We start from the raw sequence: 24,986 nt of genomic DNA, 5'->3' as shown, positions 1-24,986 counted from the left end.
GTCCAACTGTTAATTTATGTTAATACATTGTATTAATATTATATTATTATTAACTTTTTCCCTAAAATCTACCAAAACCATAACAAAATGATCTCAAAACAAGAAAGCAAAAAAAAAAATCCTTCACTGCGTTAAGTACACAAACCAGAAAGTATTGCTAGTGAGGAATCAAGATCTTTTCTCAGTGATCATCTGTTGCATCAAATTGAAGGCGATACTTAAGGTTGTAGATAAAGTGATACATTTTCACATAGCTGTGCTTCACAGAAGTGCAAAAATCTCATTAACATCAACAACTCTACATGAAAAAATGAATTTGCATTCCACATATATAATATGTCAGAAGTCCACGGTATAAAGTGATTACTATAAACAAGATTAAAAATGTAATTCAGTCTCATTAGATAATGCTAGAATGCCAAGACCATTATAGTTATTACAGAGCTACAGATATACCAGTGATATTGTAGTTACACTACATTCTTGCAGAAAAGAAGCCAACGAACTTTAAGAAGTTCACGGCCCCCGGCCGTCTGTGCAGCAGGCCTTGGCTAGGAGCAGCCACACTGAATTAGAACATTAAAAACAATGGGTTTGAACTCCAAAACTCTGGGCAGAATCGAGTTGCTGAGCCAAATAGGTTATTCCTGTTTCTTATTTGTATGAAAGTCTTGATGTGCATAGCTTTAACTAAGTTCTCTAGAAGCTCTTTTACGCAATTAGAATTAACCAGACCTCTCTGTTTGTGCATGGGGAAATCAAACTGCTGAAGCTTCTGAGTCTGAAATTAAAGGAGTGCGAGGAGAAAAGGAAAAGAAAAAAACTAGCAAAATCTCCTGCTAACACTGAATGATGATGATTGCCACTGTCTCACTGCAATCCCCTCAGAATTTGACTTTATGGAAGTATTTTTCTCAAAAGTATTTTAATTGTTTCATACTTACAGTGCCTGAACTCAGATTTGTGTGTTCTAAATGCTTGAAGCTAACCAGATAGCATCCTCAGTAAAATAAAAGATTGATACAAAGGCATCACTGAAACTCATCACTGAAACTTGCTCTGTTTTGGTCTCTTGAGATCATTTAAAAAAAAAAAAAAAAACATATGGGGAAGGGGATGTAAACAAACTCTGTATTTGGAGAATTTGATAAGAGATTTGAGTTCAGATTTCTGTTTAGTATGGAAGAAACCTTTTGTTTGACTTATATTTCCTATAGAGATAATTAAGGGTTCAGGAAATAAAATGAAACATAAATTAAAAGGAAAATAGTCTTATATAATTCAATTTGTAAAGGGAACTGGTGGATGCACTCAGATTAATTGATATACCACTGTAAAAATACATTTATATTTGAAAGAAAGTACATGTTGTGTATTCCTGTGTGACACCAGAAGGTTTTTCTGTTGCAGTACCTCTAGAGGACCTGCTGAAGCTCTTTCTCTCCTAGTCAACATTTAAAACACAATAGTATCTGCAACCATTTCAAACCATACTGAGCTGAAATGCTCTTCTACCAGGTATTTCTTGTTCTGGAGTTATCTTTGCCTTTTGGATTTTAGAAACAGCTTTGACTCCCTTTCAGCCTTGTGCCAGCTGTGGGGTTTTTACCCCATTTCCTTAGACACATTATATTTTTTTGTACGGACACCAGTGATTCAAGTGTTATCTGGCTGCTACCCAGAGGGACCTCAACAGGCTGGAGAAATGAGCTGACAGGGATCTCATGAAGTTCAAGAAGGGGAATTGCAAAGTTTTGCACCTGAGGAATAAGCCCATACACAAGTACATGGTGGGGCCAACTGACTGTAAAACAGCTTGGCAAAGGAGGACCTTGGCGTTCTGGTGGACAGCAAGCTGACCATGAGCTAGCAATGCATTCTCACAGCAAAGGGCAGCGATATCCTGCAGCTGCATTAGGAAGAGCATTTCCAACAGGTCAACAGAGGTGATTCATCCTCTCTGCTCAGTGCTAGTGAGACTGTATCTGAATTAATGCCACCAGTTCTGGACCTCCTCAGAACAAGAAAGATACGGATGTACTGGACCGTCTCCAGCACAGGGCCACAAAGATGATTAAGGGGCTGGGGCATCTCTCGTAAGAGGAAACGCTGAAAGAGCTGGGACTGTTCTTTTGAATTTGTGATCCCTTCCTGTCACATCACCCCAGGCCTTTTGCTCATCAGTCTTTCACAGGGCTCCTGGTAATTCTCTCCCTTCCTTGTCATTCCTAGTTTAAAGATCTCCAGAGGTCCCTTCAAACATAAGCAGTTTTGTGATTCTGTGATCCATATCTGCTCTAAGCACCAGAGAGATTGCTCATACTGATACTGGGGGTCAATGCCAAAGCACATATCCAAACCCTGTGGTTTTGCACCTCTCCTTGGTAATTCACTCTATTGAGTCTTTTGCTCTGGAGCCACAAACTGGAACTTACCTTCAGGGTATCTCCTGCGCATTGTCGTAGTATGGCAGTGTGACCAGTGAAGAGAGAGATACACCTGTCTCCTCACTGGCGTGCATGCCTTGGGAAGTGTTGTCCTTGGGCCTTGGAGGTTTTTAGGTTCAGCCTGCCTTTTTCTGCTAATCCAGATCCTGCAAACTTCTATTCGGCATTCAAAGAGTTAGGGCAGACACAGTGTAATGGAAATTTTCTTCTATATTAGCCCATGCAAGATTATGTTCCACCAGTGAGGCCTTGCTGGAGCCTGACCAGGCAATTTGGCAACTGCTACCCTCTTACTGTCGTCTGTAAAAGAATGAACTACAACTGCTAAACCCCCAGGAATACTGAGTACCTACAGGGACTATGCTGTCCTTTTCCTCTACTTCCATGGCTGCATCAGAGGAGTGTAGAGGCATGTGACTCACAGGAAAGAGGGATGTTAAGAGACTGACTGCTAGAAGAAACAGCTTATTCTCCTATATCACTCAGATTTCACTAGTGAACTGTTTCAGCTTTGTTCACTACTAAGACCTCATCAATAAAACATCTGAAACTGCAGCATCTGTCTGTAATGGTACCACAGAGGACTTTTCAGCCACTGGCACCAATTATTTCATAGAGCTGAAAACTGTTCATGAACTATCAGGTACCTTCTCCTGTTGGTACCCTTCATACTTTTATTTTTGCACAGGGTTCCCAAAGGAAGGGGATGAATCTACAGGAGAGAACCGATTTAAGTCTTTGACTTCTTTAAAGCTATGTCATCCCGTATTCCCTCACAATCTTTCTAATGACTTATAGGAAGAATGCGACAGTTTCTTTCTACCTCCTTCCCCTAGGTGCTCCTCAAGCTAAACCTCAACAGTCATTTAACCAACCTCACAGGTGGCAGCTCTTTACTGATCATGGGTTGTTTGTATTATTTCCACCAGCTCATTCCTGTATATCAGCAGCCTTAAATATGGGTTGGAAGACTTGATACTATTTTTCTCCTTTCTACTTTTTACTGCATGCAACTACAGTGTCATCTACCATCTTAAGGTCCTCTTATATTCAACACTTGACCTAAGATACAAATGGTCATTTGATTAACTTCATCATCTTGCTATCTTCTAAGCCTCTGTAAATTCTGAGGAGTGTGCTGGGTTAACATTGGTTAAGCACCAGAAGCCCAGCCAGCTGCTCACCCACTCCCCCTCCTGAACTTGACAGGGGGAGAAATAAAGGTTGAGATAAAGATAGGGAGATCACTTACCAGTTAACATCATGGCCAAATCAGACTTGACTTTGGGAAAATTAATTTAATTTATTGCCAATTAAAATAGATTTGGGTTCTGAGAAACAAAGACAAAATTAAAACAATACCTTCCCCCCTCCCCCCCACCCCCACTTCTTTCCAGGCTCGAATTCGTTCCCAACTCCTTCCTCCCCAACCCCAAGCGGTGCAGGGGGAAAGGAGGATTGTGCTCAATCCATAACAGCTCCTCTCTGCTGCTCCTTCCTCCTCACGCTTTCCCCCTTCTCCTGCCTAGGTCCTTTCCACAGGCCACAGTTCTTTCAGGAAATATCCACCTGCTCTGGCATGGTCCTCTCCACAGGCTGCAGGGGAATATCTGCTCTGGCACCATGGAGCAGATATTGACCTTGGTGGTTGCACTTCTGTGCCTCTCCCTCTTTTTTTCTCCACGCCTCTGCCTTTGTGGTATTTTCACAAAGGCACCACCAATTTGGCTGCTGGGCTCAGCTTTGCCCTACGGTGGGCCCATTGGAGCCAGCTGTCCCTGGCACTGGGCAATCCCACCCTCTTCTCACACAGGTCGCCTCTGCAGCCTCCCCACTGCCAACACCTTAACACCTACACCCTATACAAAGAGACACTTATTTTATCAGAAGAAAGATGCTGTTTTGATGATGTGTGAGGATATGATTTTGCTTCTGTAGAAGTTATTTCCTCATTTTGAAGAATGTTTTGAAGGGATTACACTGTTTTGAACTTGGATGCAAGTTGCTCTTATGAATTTGCAAATTCAGATCCAGGTGATCATTTCTGTTTGAACATATTGGCAAGGCTGCAAGATTGCTTTTTGTCTTTCAACTGTGAGGGCACTTATTTTCCCATAGCTGCCAGGCTGACCTGCTGTTAAGATCTTCAGTTTGTGGTTGATGTTGTCACTTAATTAGTCCACAGATCCTGCATATTCCAACAGAATGCTGGCAACAGCTACAGCCCATTTTTGTTGGCAAGACATGTCCTTGAAACCTTATCTTGATGTGTGGGCCAATGTGGGAATTGTCCTGGGAGAAAATTTTCAGTGTCTGTGTGATGCTTTGACAACCCTGCTTCTCTTAGTAACATTAACCATTTGTCTATTCTTCCTATTCAGTGTGCAAAATTCAGGGCTGTTACAGACATTTGGGATAACTTATCTTCTACTGAGCATGTTCAGCCCTTTTTACCCAACAGCTTTGCATGTTTCCAAATTGTCTGGCTTACCTGGAAATGTGGCAGTCTGTACGTACATAACACCTTCTCAGGTACCTTGTCAGGTACTTCAGCTTTGTTTACCTATTGTTCATGGTCCAGTCTGAAAGCTGTTTTTTTAAAAAGCGATTGCTATCTTGAAAGTGGTAACACACAGAATTATGGGATGGAGAGCACATTCAAGCAGTCTACTACACAGGATCTATAGTGTTTGATGGAGGTATGCCTTCACATCGACATCTTGGAAGTTGATACAATTCATAATGTGTATACCTTTGAGAATTGTAGGTATAGGTTTGCCACCACATGTTATACAAACAACAAAAAGAATTTCCTTTGTCTGGAAGCAATGGAGCTCAACAGATGGCATCATCTGTGAAGATGACATTTCAGTAATTCCTCTGTGTGACTCTTCAAGATCCTTTTTGGAAAATTTCAGCATGTCTGGTTGCTGATAAGTGAGAAGTAAGGCTTGAGCAGTTAGCAGATAACTTTCATGAGCCCTTAGAGGATGTGTTTGGTATCAGTCCCTTCCAGCAAAGCTTAAAGCTTAAAGAAACTACGGTGAAGTAACTTAATGCAGCAGTGCTCGTCAGTGCTTGCATCCCAGACATCTGTCGCCTAATCACTTTGAGTTCCTTCCAGACACTCACTGAACATTATACTGTTTCCAAGCAGCCTCCTGAAGCTTGGGAGGGTAGGCTGTAATCATTCATTGCATAAGTGTACTCTGGGATCTTCTGTAAGAAGCTTGATGGCAGACTATCTGCTTGGACTGAAAATGTATATGGGCACACTTTCCTCAAAAAAAAAAAAAAAAAAAGGTTTCACACAGAAAATTCACATGCAGTCTGCAACTACTTTTGTATGGCTCCTCACTCTTGCCTTACCCCTCCTTTTCAGTCTCTTTTTCAAGGCAGAATTGTATCTAAGAGTACTGAATGGTGGCCACTACACTCCCCCTATAAACAATGAAGAAGAACAAAAGAGCTAGGGTTCCCCCCTCAGAAAAGGGGATGTGTTGACCATGCATACCAGCAGATACCAGTTAGTGACCTGTAATCTTCCTTTGTAGTTCTTGTGGTGAAACAACCTGATGGTGTAAACCTAAAAGGGAACTGTGCCATAGCAATTACTTCTATGTAGTTAAGGTAGGACCCTTTCACCTTCAGGAGAAACCAGACTACAGCTCATTTGACAAAGCAGAAATATATTTAACAGAATGTATGTACCAGTCAGGCAGCTAATGCAATAATTACCCAAATGACCCTATCCATCAGCAGTTCCCTGGATTAGTTGCCCACTCTTTCCTTGTGTGTTCGGGAACTGTTGGTTCATCTCTTGCACTGTTTCTTTCTGCAATTGATGAGAAAGAATGCACAAATATTACCTTGTTTTTCTTTATGCATTCCCTGCAACACACAGCTAAAATCAAAAGTTGATCTCCTTTAGCTATCAATTTACACATCTGTTAACTTGTTTTTGATAACAGTAAATGTCTAGGCATAAGCTGTAGCAATTTAACCACAAAACTCAAGCTACATGAGAAAAAGCATGTTATGCAAACTTCTTATCACATTTTAATAGACAAAACCAATATTCATCTGTTCTTATTTTATGTATGTGTGATTTTTCTCCAAGTTTTTTCAACAGCAGAGAATTTTATGCCACAAACATGAAGTTTTGGGCGTATACCTCCATCCTATTAAAATGCAAATCCATGAGTTTCTCTTCAGGAAAAAAGAAGACAATTTGCTGCTAAATCCCACAGAATACCATTGAAAATTACTTTTACTGATTAAACTTGTGTGCTTTGGATGGCAAGTGGAGCAAATTGTTGCCATTTCTGATAAATACACACTTAGTAACCAAAAGCATGCATGTGGCTAGAAAGTATATTAAGGTAGCTTATTTATTATTCTATAACCAAGTAGTGCCACCTGAATTGATAATATTAAAAAAAATCTTTGCTCTCACAGCTGTGTTTTTACAGTATTTTGGGACAGAAATTTTTGGGTTTTATTTCTCACCTCTGTCACCATTATCACTAAAGTAGTGTTTGTATCACTTTTCATTTCTCTAACATTTTTAGTGGCAGTTGTTTTTATCTCCATGCACTGACTCACAGTAAGCATTACATCAGCTACTCTTGTCTGAGAAATTCTGGACTCATGTTGATTCCCTGTACTGGGTCTGGCTGGGGTGGAACTAATTTTCTTCATAGCAGCCCGTATGGTGCTGTGTTTCAGACTGGTGACCAAAGCAGAGTTGCTAACACAGGGATGGTTTGGCTGTTGCTGACCAGTGCTTACACAGCATCAGGACCTTCTCTGTTTCTTGCTCTTACCCCTCAGAGGGTTCTCGGCTAGGGGTGGTCAGGAGGCTGGGAGGAGGCACAGCTGGGACAGCTGATCCCACCTGACCGAAAGGATATCCCATAGCATACAGCATCATGCTCAGCAATAAAACTGGGGGGAAGTTTTTCCAAAGTAGCCGTTGCTCAGGGACTGGCTGGGCACCGGTCTGCTGCTGGGGAGTGGTTGCTTTTGCATCACTTGGGGTTTTTCCTCTTTTTTTCCTTCACTTATTAAACTGTCTTTATGTCAACCCATGAGTTTGCTTGCTTTTGCCCTTCTTCTGTTCACCATCCTGCTGGGGTAGTGAGCGAGTGACTGGAGGGGTCTCACCTGCCAGCTGGGGTCAACCCAACACATTCCCTCAACCTCACTGCCACCCCAGAGGGACCTCTGTGGCTAACTTCTGTCACATGCTCACAATGAATCACGCACAGTATTCCCTCTTATACTTCTGTTAGGTGCCATTGTTGATTTGTAGGTCTATCTGTAGTAGATTTCTCAGTGTGTTAAAGGTGTGTCCAGAGGTGAGAGTCTTGCCTAACTAGCTGGTAAGAACTGTTTGTTTCACAAGGAGCTAACAATGTCTTTATAAAGAAATAATAGGACGGCCACCAAGAAGTTCTCTTTACTATATAGATATGATATGTTTCAGCCTAACAAACTCAATAAATATCAGCATTTATGAAATTTAAAAAACATTAATAATTCCTTGGGAGAAGTGTGATATCTTATCTTGAAGTATCTGGTAGGAGAAGTATCTGGTTTATAAACAGGAAACTGTACTGAAAGGTACGCCAGCAAGAAAATAGTCATATGAGGTTATATACTTTCCCTAATCTTTCAGTCTAGGGAATGTTGCAATGTGGGATTTCTTTGTGAAATCCTAACACAGGACTGCATAAATACTCTCACAGCTGATAGCCTCCTGATCTGACCCAAATTACAGGAAGCTACTTGGGCATGATATTCTGCATGGTTTTCTTTAACCAAAGAAGACCAAAAGTCTTCAAAATAAGAAATATTCCAGGTTTTAGTAGAATACAAACTAGAGCATTTAACCTCTTTATAATAAAAGCTTAGTATGATGTCAGACAAAATATTGCTAGATGCAATCCTCTCCCACCCACCATAATCTTGCAGGTGGGTTTTTAGTCTCTCACTGCCTTTCTGAAGTTTAGTGAATTTGCATCTTCTTTGATCCTATTTTCCTCACCACTGTCTCTAAGCCCAGGTTCTCTGCTGTGTTTCTAACAGCAGTTTCAGTTTCTTTGCTTAAGCTGCGGTCTGCTACTTCCCTGCTATGACTATTGCCTGCCATCTCTGTTGTTCTCTGGAACTCTTCTTTTCAACCAGACCCCACTCTGTGGCTCCTTATGGAAATAAATCATATTTTCCCTTTCTACAGGGGTAACTGTTATTCTTAAGGGAACATAATACTAACTTTAAACAGAAACAAAGGTAATGCAGCCCATTACAGCAGCACACTGACACAAGACAGCCTAGGGGAACCTTAGAAGTGCTTCTTCAGTGCTAGTAAGGCAAAGGTTTTTGGTGACAGCTGCAGTATTTGTAACTTGGTCCCTCTCTTCACTTGTAGTCAGTCACTGTTCTTTCCTCAGTGTGTTTAAATTTTGGGTAAGGTCCAACTCAGTGTGAGTTTTGGCAAATTTTATTTCATCTTTATGCTTTCTACTTCCAACATGTATCATTCTTTGCTGTTTCTTTGTGTGTGTATGTTTGTGTGTGTTCTTCATTATTCCCAGTACCTTCTTCCAGCTGGTGATTGCTAGACATTTCTGCCACTTTAATTAAGAAAATTTCACACCTCCCATCTTTGATGTTTTCAGTTCTTTAAATGAGTCCTTCAATTTTGTGCTTTTACTTTCCAAAAGAGAAAATCTTCATTGAAGATGTAGTTTGTCTAGGCTCCATTTAAGTTATGGTGATTCCTGTTTACTCCTTCCAGAGTTAATCCGGGTAACCAGTGTATCTGTAGTGTCCTTGACATCTAACTAAAATATAAGGTATCATTGTCTTTTTTAGGCTGAGTGTGTATTTGATGAATTATAAAAAAAAAAAAAATTCTTCTGAGGAATAGAGGCTCTATAAAAATCATTTTGTCTCCTGTTATGTGTGCTAAGTTAGTCTCATAGTTGTGCAATTTCCCCTAGAACCTACTTCTCTAATAATGTTCACATTCATTCTCAGTACTGGGATCTTCCATTCTCATTGATCTTCTACGTACAAGTTTCCATTATTTCCGTAACAATAAATTGACTTTGTGTATCTTGGCAGCTTTGACATTTTGCTGTGTTGTTTAATTTCTTTTCCCAACTGCAAGCAATGTAGCAGAGGCAGTTTTTATAGAAAACTATAGTAAATGGAGGCCATTCCTGATTCCTGGCAAATAAGCCCTTCAGTGTTGTTTGCTTAATGGCTTCACTCTAAACTAAGTATCTGAATGTACCTATTGGGCATGCAGCGAATAGCTGAGCCTGAAAAATAGACAAATAACACATTTGCCAAGCCAGCAGGAAGTGCACTCTGCTCTAAAGGTAGAAGCCAAATAAGCTGTTGCGGTGTAAAGAACGAGTCAGTGTTAAGAGAGGAACACGGTGATCATATTGTTTGTAGATTTGTGATTTTTGGTGCGCATCATAAAACCAAGAAAGGAGCAAAGGAACTGGCAGCTGTTATACATGAAACCATTGGAAATGCAACTCTTTATTTCGTGCTCTTTCATCTAAATGAAATGAGATTTGGAAATGAAAGAATAGAGGAGGATACATTTAATAAAATGGAACTTTGGGGAATATTAGCATTAAATCATTAATTTTCTATTTTATTAGTATCAATGCTATCCTTTTTGAAAGCAAAAAGGAGTAAAGATAAGTAACTGTGTCAGTGCCTGTCAGTCTTCTCTGTGGTTTAAACCTCCTTCTTATTTACTTACCTAACTTCTACCCCCTTTACCGTGCTGGTGGTTACTTAATTCTGAGAATTATATATACAGCTGCTGAAAGCTGCTTCCTCTGTGTGTAATAGTAAGCACAAAAAACATTCTTTGATTTTGTCACTGTCTCATTATACAAATTCTCATTCCAGGTTACAGAATGCTGTTTTACAGACAATTGTTCACAGCACAGGCAGAATAGTACACAAAAAGACAGGAAAAAGTGAAAACCAAATGCATTTATAGAATGTATTTCAAAATTAACACAGGTTAATTATAAGATGAAATGTTAATGTAAACCTGAAATGGTAGTTATATCCTGGCTTTTCACATGAGCCTATATCATTTGCCATTTGTGAGCTAATGGCTACTCAATACCTGAAAAACAAGGCTACTGGTTTTGCCTTGTAGTCAGTTTGTGAAAATAGTGAAAACTCTTCGTCCATGCTGCAAACCTGCTGTCTATCTTCTGGTAGCTTTCTTCCATACAGCAGAATACTTTTGAACCTTCTAATGGAGTTGAAGGAGAGGCATTTGAATGAATCAGATTTATTTAATTAAAAGAGATTCCTGGTTAACAGCATAAATGAGTGCATGAATGCAAACCTCTGTGTGCGTGCGCACACGCAGGTGCATGTATGTATGTATGTATGAATTTATAAATGGAAGTTTATTCCTTTTGGCTTCTGAAAGTCTAACACCTGAATTATCATGTGAAGTCTTCTACTAACATGGCAAAAAATCCCTGCTGAAGAAATGCCCGAGATCATCAGGCTTCCCGTGATTTGTAGAGTTTTTATAGTAGAGAGTTTGTAGAGCTCTTGCAGAGAATGACCTGATGGCCTTGGTGGACACCACGTTGCACTTGAGCCAGTAATGTGCCCTTGCAGCAAAGGAGGCTAATGGTATCCTGGGCTGCATTGGAGGAAGTGCTGCCAGCATGTCAAGGGAGGTGACCCTTACCCTCTCCTCAGCCCTGGTGAGGCCACACCTGGAGTGCTGAGTCCAGTTCTGGGCTACTCAGCGTAAGTCATGACCATGTTGGATAGAGTCCAGCAAAGGGCCACAAAGTTGATTAAGGAACTGGAGCAACTTTCCTGTGAGGAAATGCTGAGAGAGCTGGAACTGCTCAGCCCAGAGAAGAGAAGGCTCAGGGGGGATCTCATCATTGTGTACAAATATCTGAAGGGAGGGTGTAAAGAGGATGTAGCCAGGCTCTTTTCAGTGGTGCCCAGTGACAGGACCAGAGCCAACAGGCACAAACAGAAACACAGGAGATGCCATCTGAATATCTGGAAACATTTTTTCACTGTGAGAGTGACTGAGCACTGGCACAGGTTGCCCAGAGAGGCTGTGCAGTCTCTATCCATGGAGATATTCAAAAGCCATCTGGACATGGTCCTGAGCAACCAGCTGTAGGTGACACTGCTTCAGCAGGGGAGTGGGACAAGATGACCTCCAGAGGTTCCTTCAAACCTCAGCCATGCTGTGTCATACCACAGCCTACGTAATCTGTTGTTGTTCTCTTCCCTAGCAGCCTGTATTGCTTGCTACTGGAGACACAGGATATACGTTCAATGCCTGGTGAAGATGGTTCTTTACTCTCATCTAATATTTCTGTTTCTAGGAGAAAGTGGGGGAAAAAGACCTAAATTATTTTTCATGGTCAGATGTACTTTGTTGTGGCAGCAGAAGCCTCAATGGCTGCAGAATAGTAGAAGGGAGGGTTCAGAACACTCTGAGTGCCAGATCTCTATACTGTTATTAATGACACTCGTAATCTCTGTGAAGACTGAATAGAAAACTAAATGCTGTTAGCTTGGTAAGATGTATATTGCATGAACACCTTTTTTTATATATCACTCTAAAGCCTTCAAATAACCTTGAAAATTTTGTGACAGCTGGAAAGCTTTTTTCAAGGAATATGCTAGAGAAAGAATACAAACCCATTAGAATCTCAAGAAGGGGAAAGTGGCTGACCCTGTGGTGTTTGCCCTGAATAACAGCCTGAGGTATGTTTAGAGTAAAAATAAAAGGGGTAAGATTTGGTCTTGAGAAGAATAGAGCAGGTCAGCATTGAGGCTTAAAGCAATGCTAGGGAGGGGGAGGGGGGGACTTAGCTCCGGGATCTGAGTGATGGAAGCAAGTAAGGAAGTGATTTAGAATCTGCCACGCATGTTTAATTATTTTAATACTTATTTTCAATTTTTTTTAAAGAACTTTCTTCAGACTTCCAGTTTTTAGAATATTGTTTGATTTCTCCTCTAGATCATCTAATATTTAATGTGGGTTCACGTGAATCTGATATTTTGTCTGTCGTGACTTCACTGAGGACTATCAATTCCACATAAAATTTGTCAGTGCTGTAGACAAGGATTTTAAGAGTATGAAACTCAGGAGAAGTATGAGAATCTCAGGACCAGGTGTGTCTTTCGACAAGTATATGAATAGTATACAAGTCAAGGTCAGGGGGGAGATAGAATTCAGAGCTGGAACAAAAGGAAATGTTCCACATAAACTAACATCTGCCTCTGGCAATGAGTAGGCAGAATGGAAATAGTTCACAGCTCTGGGGAAACACATATTTTCATAAGTCTCTCAGGACTGTGATTCTCAAACTGAAATTCAAGCTAAAACAAATAATTAGGTAACCGAATCCAACTGCTTACCTCACTCCTTTGCTAAAGGTTTTTGTTTCCTCAGGAGAGATGACAAAATAGGTCATGGGTCCACTTCTCAGTTGCACCAAGTTAAACTGCCATTAATCTCAATCTATGCTAACATGATGAATTATATATATATATATATTCTTATTCTGTTACATTTGTCACAGGGGCAGTAACATCTAGCTGAAAGACAGTGCAGAAAACAGTGGGTAGTAACCTGATAGTCATTGTATGAAAAATTGATAAAGGTTTAAAATTTTCATTCACTGGTAGTTTATTGGTTTTGGAACACAAAAAAAAAATTATCTTGTCTTACTATAGTAAGAGAATTAAATGCATTTTGGAAGTGCATGTATTCATTACCTTCCTCACACATTATGGTTAAAATTTTTATCTGTCTACTGTAGATACTTCTCTGATCACATAAATACATGTGACTAACGTCTTGGTGACCGTGGTATGCACGCATGCTCCTGAACACCTTGTTACTTGTCAGGCAGCTCTCCTTGTTACCGTGTTGCTAACACTGCAAACCATCATAATGCTAATTCTCACCTGGTCCTGATAGCTGATGTATGCCACTCTGTTACACTTAGGATTCCCTGAAGTATTTTGGGGAAGTGAAGGTATTTGCTGAAAGGCATAGTGCACCAGCTGATATATTCCTTACATCTTGTGTGAGGAATACTGTGTTACCTTGAAACCTCTCTTGTCTTAAAAGAGACTGAGCTAGTAAAAAAAATTACATATTTACAATATACAAAAACAGACAATCCACTTGCAGTTGTTTATAAAAAATAAGAAAGCACAAAGATATATATGAGAAAGCACAAAATCATTAAAATTTATGAAGAAATTTTCTTCTTGTCTCTTCCTTCTTCAGCTGAGAATCTTCAGCTTTCTTAGAACTCTGACATAATGAACCCCTTCTGAATACGATATACATCAGGTTATATTCACCAAAGAAAAGGCTATTTTGTTAGAACATTTTAGCTTTTATAGCCATTTTTTTCCTTCTGAAGACCTCCAGTTGTTCCAGATAAATACAATCATTCTCCCTGAAACATCCTAACAGTTGGACTTGATGATCTTAAGGGTCTTTTCCAACTAAATGATGCTATGACTATATGATTTTATATGTATTTATGTGTATTATGCTGGAGATAGCCTGACCATCATATGAGTATTAATTCCTTAGATATGCAGATGTTTTTGTTTTAGATAAGGTGTTATCTCGTCTAGTTCAGACAAATGTACAACTTCTTGCTTCAACACCTCCTTTTTTTTGTATCTCAACATTTATGATTCAGTAAGAAGTGGTTCACACTGAAACTTGTTTTAGGTATCATAGAATATCTTGAGTTGAAACTGACCCATGAAGAACATCAAATCCATCAGTACATAAACACATATACTTGATACAAACATCTCTTGCGTTAAATGTTTGTAGGTCTGAGCTATTGGTTATTGACTGGAGAAGAACCAGAACTACAGAAGTTGACTGGCTTGGACTGAAAACAAGTTCATGGTGATGGACTCCAGACACCTTTCCTCTAACATGCTGTAATACTGTATGATATGAGCATAGCACAGTGTTTCTATATGTTTAACTTTAGCATCACTCTGAAAAGGTGAAGTGCAGGGCGATGAGTTGATTTCCACAGTTAGTTGATAGAGTCTGTATTAGATAAGAAACACAAGTATGTTTTCCAAACTTCGCTCTACACGTTCTAGTCATCTCAGGCCAATATATTTTCCAGCTTGTTCACAGGCAAGGTATTGTACCACACTAACAAGAGAGAAAAAGATAAATTAAAGTAGTTGAACTTACTAAGAATTGCAATAGCAGATAGCAAACACAGTCAGTAAATCATGTATTATGCGTACAAGCATAAACACTGAAATTGTTTACAAAAAGGCCAGACATTGCTAACCATAAAACTTAGGGAGGTCCTTCCTTACTTCAGTGTCTTCATACCACCTTGCAGTGCAACATTTCACTTGCTTAACTGCAAGGCAAGAGCAAGTTTAAAAGATAAGGATCTTGGCCAAGGACGAACTGTCATAAAAATAGTAAGGGAATTTCTCAGTGCCCTTGAATCTTTCAGACTTACTGGTTTTAATCAATCCTTTGTGGCTTAATGAACCATTCCCAACCAGAACAAACTAGCAAAATCATGGGAAATTCACAGTGAAACACTTAGGCTCAAGTTGTACACTGCTAGTCAATTTAGATGGCGAAATGATGCAAGAGGATTGTGAACGTCTGTTATATGGTGAGCTGACTCCAACAGAGCCTGGGACCAGGCAGATGTCCAGTCTGGTTCCCGCTGTAAAGCACAGCAATCCAGGAGGTGTTTTACCAATGCTGGTCTGCTCACAGATCCCGTGTGAGAGGATAGTCTCAGCTCCTTGCATACAGCACAGAAGACTGGAAGAACTCCCGACTTGTTGATTTCCCATAGCAAGAGAACTACCAGGGTAGCAAGTTTCGTTAGAGCTGCTAGAATAAATGAGAAATGAGGAGCAGAAATGTAAACACGTAGCACCCTAGGCAGCATGGGGAATTTTCTTCCTGCTTTTCTGTCTATTTTATTATGCTTTACCATTCTTGTTTCATGAAAGTCTTGTGATAGAGTTCAATATCCATGGCAGATACGATAAATGCAGATTCAGCTTAATAGCAATAAATTGTTTAAAAATTTGAGTAGAAGCAGCTATATGAAAAAAAAATCTTGATTTAAGTTACTTCTTAGCCCCTTTTTAGTTGTGTTAGTATAACTGAACTGAAATTATTTTTTGGATGTTCAGTTCAGAATCACAATTTCAGTGTAAAATCATCTATTATATTAACGTATCGCTTAAATGAAACTTTGATATTATGCATAGGTTAATAAAGTATTTCATTTCATGACGAACACTGGTCAGGATTCAGGTCCTTTGTGTTTCATCCACTTTATTTTATATATGGTGGCACGTAGGCAATTTTACCAGTATACCTTCCCATTTTTCCTTCCCATTTCTGTACTAGTACTAGTACAGAAGCCAAAACAATATTCCTTCTGTCACATTTTAAATGTTGTCTTTTATTACTTTTGTTTTCAGAACCAATACCACTTTTCATTTTCCTATGCATTTTGAAATATCATTAAACTCTAATAAAAAATGGTTTATACTACATTATCTAACAATAAAAATGCATGTGGATTAAAATTGAAACTGAGTAGGAAAAGTATTAAAAAAGTCAATATTAGAAAGTGCAGTGGCAAACAGCATAGATATATCAACACCTCTTCCGCCCCCACCACTGTCTAATTCAGCAACACTTCTCAAAGGAAGGTGCGTTTCTCTCTAGTTAGTGGCTATACAACTATATAACTACCGGAGTTAAAATGCGCAAGGCTTGATTTTTATTAATAGATGTTTAAAAAGTTTAAATCAGCAAGGACAAAAGTGTTAACATTTTTCTGGTCAAGGTGATGTCTGAGTGAATAATGTTGATTTTTAACAAATCTGTGAAAATTAGGTGGCTTGAAGAGACTGGAAAAAATACATATCCTATGTATAGCATGGTGTCTTGAATGCAGGCAAGTTTCAGTGCTCACTAACTGGAATGCAAAGGCAGAATAAGATCCTGTTGGATTAAGCATGTTCTGTTTGCCTTGGTGCTAATTTGGTAGTCCGTATAGTTTCATTTTGTGCTGTATTTAATTCAATATCTAACCCAGGAACATGGGTTGTAAAATGACATTTAGTGAAGAACAAATTCTTCTTTAGGGGGGAAGGACCACCACCTATGGAATTTAGGCTTTTTTTTTAAAAAAAAGAGATTCTTTTTGGTTTTCTGATTTTTTTTTACTGAGTTTGATATTGAAGTTCAATTGCAGTAGGTTTTGAGCAGGTTAAAACTGAGATGATTAGTCAAATTTGTTGCTGTTTGGCCAATCTGAAGAGAATACAGAGTTGAGAGTAGAACTTACTTAATTTTAGAGTTCATTATGACCTTTTCATATGATTCTAATCACTAGCAAGAACCAGAACTGGAGTAGAGAAACTGTTATCTCAAGGTTGATTTTTATCTTGGAGCTATGTATTAATTTCCAAACTGTTCATCATGTTGTTAGTAAATATAAATAAAAATGTTATTAGAGTATTCAAAAATGTGTACCTGGACCATTTGGTTTGTGTTTAAAATATTCCAATTTGAAAAGTTTCACACTCTTTTGCAGACAGCTCTACAAATTGGACTTCAAAATCAGACATATTTCACAGGAATCACAAAGATGTGAAAGGCTAGTGAACAGTGTATCCTAGTACCCTGTAACATCTATAGTGAGAATTTTTGAGATATATAAAATGTATCTTGAGCAGAGACAAATGAAGAAAGATTGTGCTATGCTTTGTTTTCTTTTCAGTTAATTATAGTTTTTTTATACATGCTCTGATCGTAAGCCAAAACCTCATTATATTATTTATGAATCTGTAGTGAAATGACAGGATGCAAACTCATTTCACTAGAAATTCAATTCTAGGTTAATTCTGCCTAACAGCAGCTCTAATTTGGGCTAGTCAGTAAGGGATGTTAATAAACGGTTTGGCATATACGTGTGAACTTTTCCTACCAGGTAAGTACCTGTACTCATTTTTGTCAAGTATAAAGGGCATTTAAAGAGCATGGTTGCTATATGTCAAACATATCTGCATAGTTTCTGAATAGTGAATTGTATTAAATTAATTTTCTGGTGTTGCTATGACCCTGACATTTTCCAGCAATTTAAGTATTACAGTTTGTCAGCATATTAATGTATTTTTGTAAATGGAAGGAAACCCAACTACATGTGAAATGTACATTTTAATATTCTGCTAATCACAAATTATTATCCATTCTCAAAAACAGCAGAATAAAAACTGCTTACTTCTGATTACTTGTATCAATAGCCCTGATTCCTAAATATCTCTAAGACGACATTAATTTTTGTATAGGTAACAAGGCAGTCCAAGGGCAAGTAATTGTTTGACCAAAGTGTTTATGGTGTAGTTATAATTACAAAACAAAAAAGTAAGTATTTCAATATTACTTTAGAGAAATGCATTACATTCAAAATATATACATATCAATGTTAGAGAAATTATTAGGAGCCCAATCAGTATGTTTGTTTGGGGGGGGGGAAGAAACCATGTTGTTAAAATATTCACTGATAATAGTGCTTGGGGCAATATGCAGATAAATGTTTATTGCCAAACCAAGCGATTAATTTGCTGTTCAGTGTGCAAAATGGATCATAGGTTGCCATAGTGAATTTTCCCTGTACCAACCTGACATTCGGAGTCTTGAATGAACTTAACTAGGCACAGTAGCTGTCATAAATGTTAAAACCATATTGTATCTGACCTTTGCATTTCTTGGTTCCTTTTCTATTTTTTTGTTTGTTTGTTTTTATAATCCCAAGAATGAGGGCTTTTGTTTTGTTGAAAAACATACATGATGTGACTGGAACTATCATAATTAAGCTTTACTGAAACTGAGAAGAAGAAGCAGAGCTCTAACAAGTTGATTTATCAGCAAATCTTTAAACAATTCAATTTTTCATTTTTTTAGACAATGCTATGGGTCCCATGTCTTTTCCAACTCATGGCTGTGAAACTGCGTAACTGTTTCTGTCCATGTTCATGTTACACTTGAAAGAGATCCTGAATCCTGTTAATTTGAAAATTGTTTTATTTACTGTTTATAAAAGGCAGAAAAAAAAGAATATCAAGCATCTCTTATAAAAAGTAAAATGTGAAACTTAATAGGACAATACATTTTCATAGATAACCTGGTGTAATTTGTCATGATAACGGCAGCAAAAGCAGACTGCTGACTGTCACGCTTGGCACTCCATCGCACTTATTTCCTTGCCAAAGTGACTGGTAAAGGAATCATATGGAAGAGAGGCAGTCTTCTGTTGTCCATACTCCATATCAGTAGCCTATGTCAGCCATCATGGTATATCAAATGATACAGTCCTTTTCATATCTGAAGTGTAACTTCAGAGGAATGTTCATATCCAGTCCTCGAATGAGCGTTTAGTTTCTTTCTAAGCTCCAGGAAGTGTCAGTAGGATCCTCTAAAATGTGTCGCCTTGCTTCAGCCATGTCGTACTCGTGCAGGGTCTCTCTCTGCTGGGGGGAAGAGATCTCTCCTTTCCTGAGAGACTGGGAGCAGCTTTTGGCAGCCCCAGGCAGAAAGCCTGTTGGAGGAAAGGAGACTGGGGCAGTCCTGAGAGGAACAGGGTGCTTACTTAAGGCTTGGAGGTGACTCTCAGCCACCTTGTAGAAGTGATGGCAAAAAGGAAATTTTCCTTGAGACCCAGAAGCAGCTGTGTGCATCTGGAACACCAAATGTTTTTGACAGCAAAGTCACTGAACTTTTTAAAAGGTAAGACTAGAGGAAGCGGCCCTCCCTGCAAAGACAGAGGGGGGAGGAGGGAGATTTATCTTTCTTACCCAATACATCAGAAATCTATTAAATGGTTGTGATGTTCTAATTTCGTATTTTGTGTTCTAGTAAAACCTAGTTTTAAAATCTTTCAGTCTTTCAAGTTCTCTTTTTCCTTTAACAAAAAGGGCAGATGTTTTTACCTTGAGGCTCTGACAGAGCAAAAAGCCATCACAATATTAAACGTGGTTTACTGGCTGGTAAGGAAGAAGGCAAATACACAGGGTAGAGGTCATCATTCTTTTTATGACATTTAATAAGAAAAGAGATAAGGAAGACTGTTTTGGAAAAATCTCTTCCCATTAATTTGGCCAATTTTTGACCCCATTTAGACTTATACCATCCACAACATCCTATGGCAGAGTTCCACAGCTTAATTTCAAGTTATACGAAAAGTATGCCCTTTAGCTTGCTTTCATCTTCACACTGATTTATGTAATTTCATGTCCTTTTGATCCTGCATTGTTAGAAACTGTGAAAACTCTTTACTCATCTGTGCACTACTCTGTTCTAACTCTCCTTGATGGTGGGTTTGCCTGAATACAGAATCCTAGTTTATGTAGTCACTCTCTGTTCAGAAACTCTCATGTGTATCATCATCCTCACATACCTTATAGTTTTTGCGTATTGTGAGATTTTTGCATATTGTGAAATCTTTTACTCAGAATTTTGTTTTTTCTATCCTGACTAATGCAGGAAACATTGAGCCACTTGTGAATATGCTGAAAAGCACAGACCCTAATACAAATTGCTGAGGGAATTTCTAGAGGCTCTCCGTACTGAGAAAGCTCGCTGTTTATTCCCATTTTTTCTGCTCACATTTTAACCGTTCTCTTCATTTATTGAAGGCCTGCCTTGTTATTCCAGGGTGACCAAGTTACTTCAGAATCTTTTAGCACAGAAACTTGTTAAAAGCCTTTTGGAAATCAAAGGCTATGTGCCAAGGCATCCTTTTTCACATATTCAGCGTTCCTCCTGTGAGTTACAATTTCCCTTTTCAGAAGCCATCTCAACTATTCCCCAGTACATTATGTTCATCTATGTATTTGTTAATTCTGTTCTTTAATGCAGTTCTTAATGGTTTGTCTGGAGTGGACTTACTGATCCATAGTTTGAGGCCCGCCCTTGCATTCCTTAGTCTTGTCCCCCTTTCCCAAATCATAAAAAGTAAAAAAACCCCAAACAACCACACAACAAAAAACCCCAAAACAAAAACAAACAAACAAACAAAAGAACCCAACAAAAAACACACAACACAACCTAACCCAAACCTAAACCAAACAAAAACCCCAAAAATCCACATGTACCATTCCCGTGGTTTGTATGCCATTTTAAGTGACGACCACAGTAATTTCCTTTAAGATTTTTGGGCAAATACTGTCTGGTCTTTTTTTTTTTTTTTTTTTTTTTTTTTGCTACTGTTCACTTTGTTAATTTATTTTAAACATATTCCAGTAATAATTCAAGTTGAGACAGATCTCTGATATATCCCTACTAAAAAGGGGTTCTGGCATGGGAAACTTCCATAGCTCCTCTACATTAAATTTTGATTTGGTGAGTTCATTTACATTTCCTACTAGAGCCTTATCTCTTTGAACACTACTTTTATACTTTGATGGTCTATTGGCCCTATAGCCTTTCTGGCAGGCTTACTGCTCCTGTTAGGTTTTAAAAATCGTATAATTCTCGCCATTATGCTTTTAGCAAATTGTTCCTGAAGATCTTTTTATTTTTCTCTACCTAGCCTGCTTTATTGGGTTTTTACTGCCAATGTTTATATAACTTCCTATTTTCCTTCATTTGGACATGACCTGAACTTTTAAAGGATATCTTTTTAGCCATTACAAACTTTTTTTACCATGCTATTTAAACATTCTTGGGTTTAAGGGATTCTGAAGTCTTCTTTCTTCTAGTAGTTTATTTACATTTTATGTTAACCTCTGATAGCTTAAGTATTCATCTGCATGTGCTTTAACCTTTGGGATGTTCCTTTCAGTTTCCTTTTAAAAAGTTCCTTCATTTTTATGTAGTGCTCCTGTACAAAATGATGACCTCAATGACTTTCTTCTTTTGTTTCTGCGTGTATATAAACCTGCAGGTATCTAAACCTGACTTCATGGTCAATGTTAGGAATGGGTCCTCTGCAGTGTTAAGGACCAAGCCAAGACCTTTCTCTCCTCCTATGGGCTTTTGACCAACAGTCATTTAGGTGCCTCAGGTCATAGCCTCTTCTACTGTGTTTTCTTCCTGAGAAGTCTCCCAAGGCCCCACTTGAATATGTCAATGACTTTCATCTTCCTGGACAGTCCTAGCAGTACTTTTTCCTATTTTGACATGAAATTTTTTATATAAACTATGGAGTCTTATCTGTTTTGTGGCTCCAAGGACAGGTACCTGTGATCTGACGTGACCAGGAACTTGTCCCAGTCCAGTGGTCCAGTCCATAAAGACTCAGTTGCAATGATTTTTTGTGATTTGTTTATGTATTATAACATCTGTCAACATACTGTCTCAGCATTATATGTTTAGATGGTGAGACGTGCATAACAATTTATTGTTCTGTGGTTTTTCAGTGCCCCTACAGTGATTCTCATTTTTAGTAGGTCCTTAGGCATCTTTGAAACACAACTAATGATACTAGATATCTTTTGAGCAGGCAAGTAGTAAACTTAAAAGTAGAGTTTTCAGAGCTTATCTTGCTGTAATTTCTTTTCACATTCAATTTTTTTCAATAGAATTTCATTAGAGAAAAAATGGAGACCAGAAGGGTTCTTCAGGAGTAGTGTTAAATTATGTTACAAATCTTTTGCAGAAACAATTATTTTTAAAACTTATTACAATGGCAACAAGCAAAAGAACTGTGTGCATTTTCTCCTTTGTAGGTACCTGGACCTGTCTACAATTTCACTGGCTGTATACAAGTCGTAGAAATCAATAATGTAGGACCTTTCAACTTCTCTAATGCTGTGGGAAGAAATAATGTTGACAATTGCAGGTAAACTACCCTCTGTGCCTTTTCAAATCAGAAGAAACTGTTTGTGTTCATTTTGCTTTCTTCCTTAAATAGGGTGACCATTTTAGATAACTTCAACAACGCTTACAGAAAAATAAATTATTATATAGAGAGATATTGTGCTTTCTTTTATGCTTCTGAAGCATTTTCTTTATGGAAGATACTTTTTGCAAAATACTTCAATTAAGCTTGACAGCTTATTTAGAGTGAGTTTTCACCCACTGAATGCTGAAACATAGTGTACTAAGCAAGATAATCTGCAACAAAATACAGGAGTGGGAAGCGGGATGATGTGCTAGTTGTGTTTCTACTCATGGTTTTGGGATTTCCATTAATCTTGTAACAAATACTGATGACTTGCTGCTACACTTACTGTATATGAGATTGTGAAAAATGCTAGAAAGCATTGTTTCTGTATACAGAAAAAATTTCACTTGGTTTCATTTTTGCATATTCACATTGCTGTTGGTCATGCATTGATTGAAATAAAAGCCTGTACAGAGACAATGGCATAGATTAGGATTCTATTCTGGCATATAAAAGGTATGAACATGGAAAAGTGAAAAACGAAAGAAAGTAGAGGTGTATTGCATTTGTAGATCATTAAGTCTTTCAGAACAGAGTATGATTTTAGCTATAGGACATATGTCCTATATCCCTGAAGAATTTTGTATAAACCTTTTTACATATGTCTTTAATAGTGTAATTAATGATTGTGTGCTTCTTTAAACAGTGTGTTAGAAAGCGAGCGGTAACTGACTAGATCATGAGGTAAAGATCCGTGAGAGAGATCTGGACTCTGCTCTAACTTCTACCACTAGCCCCTTAATGAACTTACACACATCATACTCAAAGTTATGAAAGGAGTGTAAACATCAAACCTAATCAACCATCTGCCTCAAGTCCTAGGCATCTAAGCCTTTGCTAGTAAAGCTTACTAGCCTTTGCTAGTAAAGCTTACTCTGAACATAAAGTTCAGCTTGTTACACTTGCACAGACCTGTCACCATTTTTATTTAGAGCAGCACCTCAGTGTCATCTCCTTGTCCAAACTTGACAAAGAAATAAATCTTTGCACCCTTCAAGTTCCCCGAGGCATTTTGTTTGAAAGAAGTTTTCTAAGTGCATTTAACAAACAGTTGTGGGTATAAATCCTGCACAAAATACAGAGCTCTGGCCTCTGTTGTGACAAACCCCAGCTAAGAAAGTGATGGCTCCACTCCTGCCTTTCTGCACTGAGTTTTTTCCTAGCCAGAACTGCAGTCTCCTCCAAAATGGGGGCACATACTCCTGTGTGTGGAACTATGTCTCTGCACACAACAGAAATTCATGGAGATGAAAGTGAGTGAGGAAGCTACTTCATGCCTTTGATTCAGGTATTAACTTAGGGGAAAAAAATCTTGACTTCAAGGACTATTTATATGTTAGAAATTAAATAATCATTGAGAAAAAAAAAACAAAACAACAAAAACCATCTCAGGTGTCTCCTCTGGTTATTAGATCAGGACATTGTTCTCCATTTTGCACAGGCATTAGAGTTTTGGTGTCCCAAATCTTAGGCAAGATGTAGCTCTGTTTTTTAAACTACTAGATAAAAGAGGGATAACTTAAATATCAGGACTGTTATAATCTTTTGTGCTTCCTTTCATCCTCCAAAATAATACTTTCTCTGAGATGGTTTCTGCATCCTTGGGCATTTTGACATGATTCTTTTTTCAGTTTTTCCTGTTCAGTAGTTTATATAACCATTCATTTAAGACCCAATAGCCTTCAAGAACCAAAAGACCAATGAGATCTACTTTCCAGTCTGTGTATATAACATATAGAGGGATATAGACAGGAAGGAGAAGGCTTATAAGCAAATTCAGCTCTGCTCCTTTTTAAATTAATTTAATTTAGAATACTATATTATCCATTATATTATAATCTATAGAATTCTATGCCAAGATTTATTGCATTTTGTATTGATTCTGATACTTCCCTTCATAGTTATTCAATTAGCATAGAAATATGGCTGATACGGTATAAAATAAATATTAAAGAACATTTTATTTGAATCAGAACTCAGTGATTACAGTCTAGGGCTGTTTCTTGAAAATACTTCGTGTGTGTATGTAACTGATAGGTGAGTAAAATGACATGATTGTTGGTATAGATGGACTGCGGAAATAATCTCGTACATAAAAGGATGCTGGAAGGATGTTGGGTCTCCTTAACCCTCTATCCTGGACAACATGTTCCTTTTACCTCCTTGCTTGTTCCAGAATGCTGCAGATGAGCCTAACAGTGTCCAGACCCACGCAGTCCACACAGAGCTGGCTCTATCCTGGTCCAAATCACAGCTATTCCTGTCTGTGAAAAGCTGGGCAACAGAACTGAAATTAGTCTGAATTTCCCTTCACGGCATGGTTGTCCCATAGGAGTGGGCTGCAAGGAAGTTTGGAAAGCATTCTCCTTACTCATTCCCTGTCCTGTGACACATGAATTTCTGCCCACACATGGCAGCTTACATCATCCTTTGCTTTTCACTTTAGGTATAACCCACATGCATCCTGACTGTCATCAATCCTTACGTATAAATTCTGCTTGAC

General features: G+C 38.4%; 1 protein-coding gene across 1 annotated transcript in view; it reads left to right on the top strand.

The window, feature by feature from the left end:
• Positions 1-24,986, top strand: part of EYS (eyes shut homolog) — a 916,770-nt gene that overhangs the window by 642,507 nt on the left and 249,277 nt on the right. The window contains exon 36 of the mRNA XM_054819879.1: positions 22,266-22,378. Within this exon, the coding sequence (XP_054675854.1) occupies positions 22,266-22,378 (113 nt within the window). The remainder of the gene's footprint in view (positions 1-22,265; positions 22,379-24,986) is intronic.

The sequence above is a fragment of the Grus americana genome, chromosome 3 (genome assembly GCF_028858705.1).
Source record: "Grus americana isolate bGruAme1 chromosome 3, bGruAme1.mat, whole genome shotgun sequence".
Taxonomy (NCBI): Eukaryota; Metazoa; Chordata; class Aves; order Gruiformes; family Gruidae; genus Grus; species Grus americana.
The sequence above is the reverse complement of the archived record's forward strand: the minus strand, read 5'-3'. Positions and strand labels throughout refer to the sequence as shown.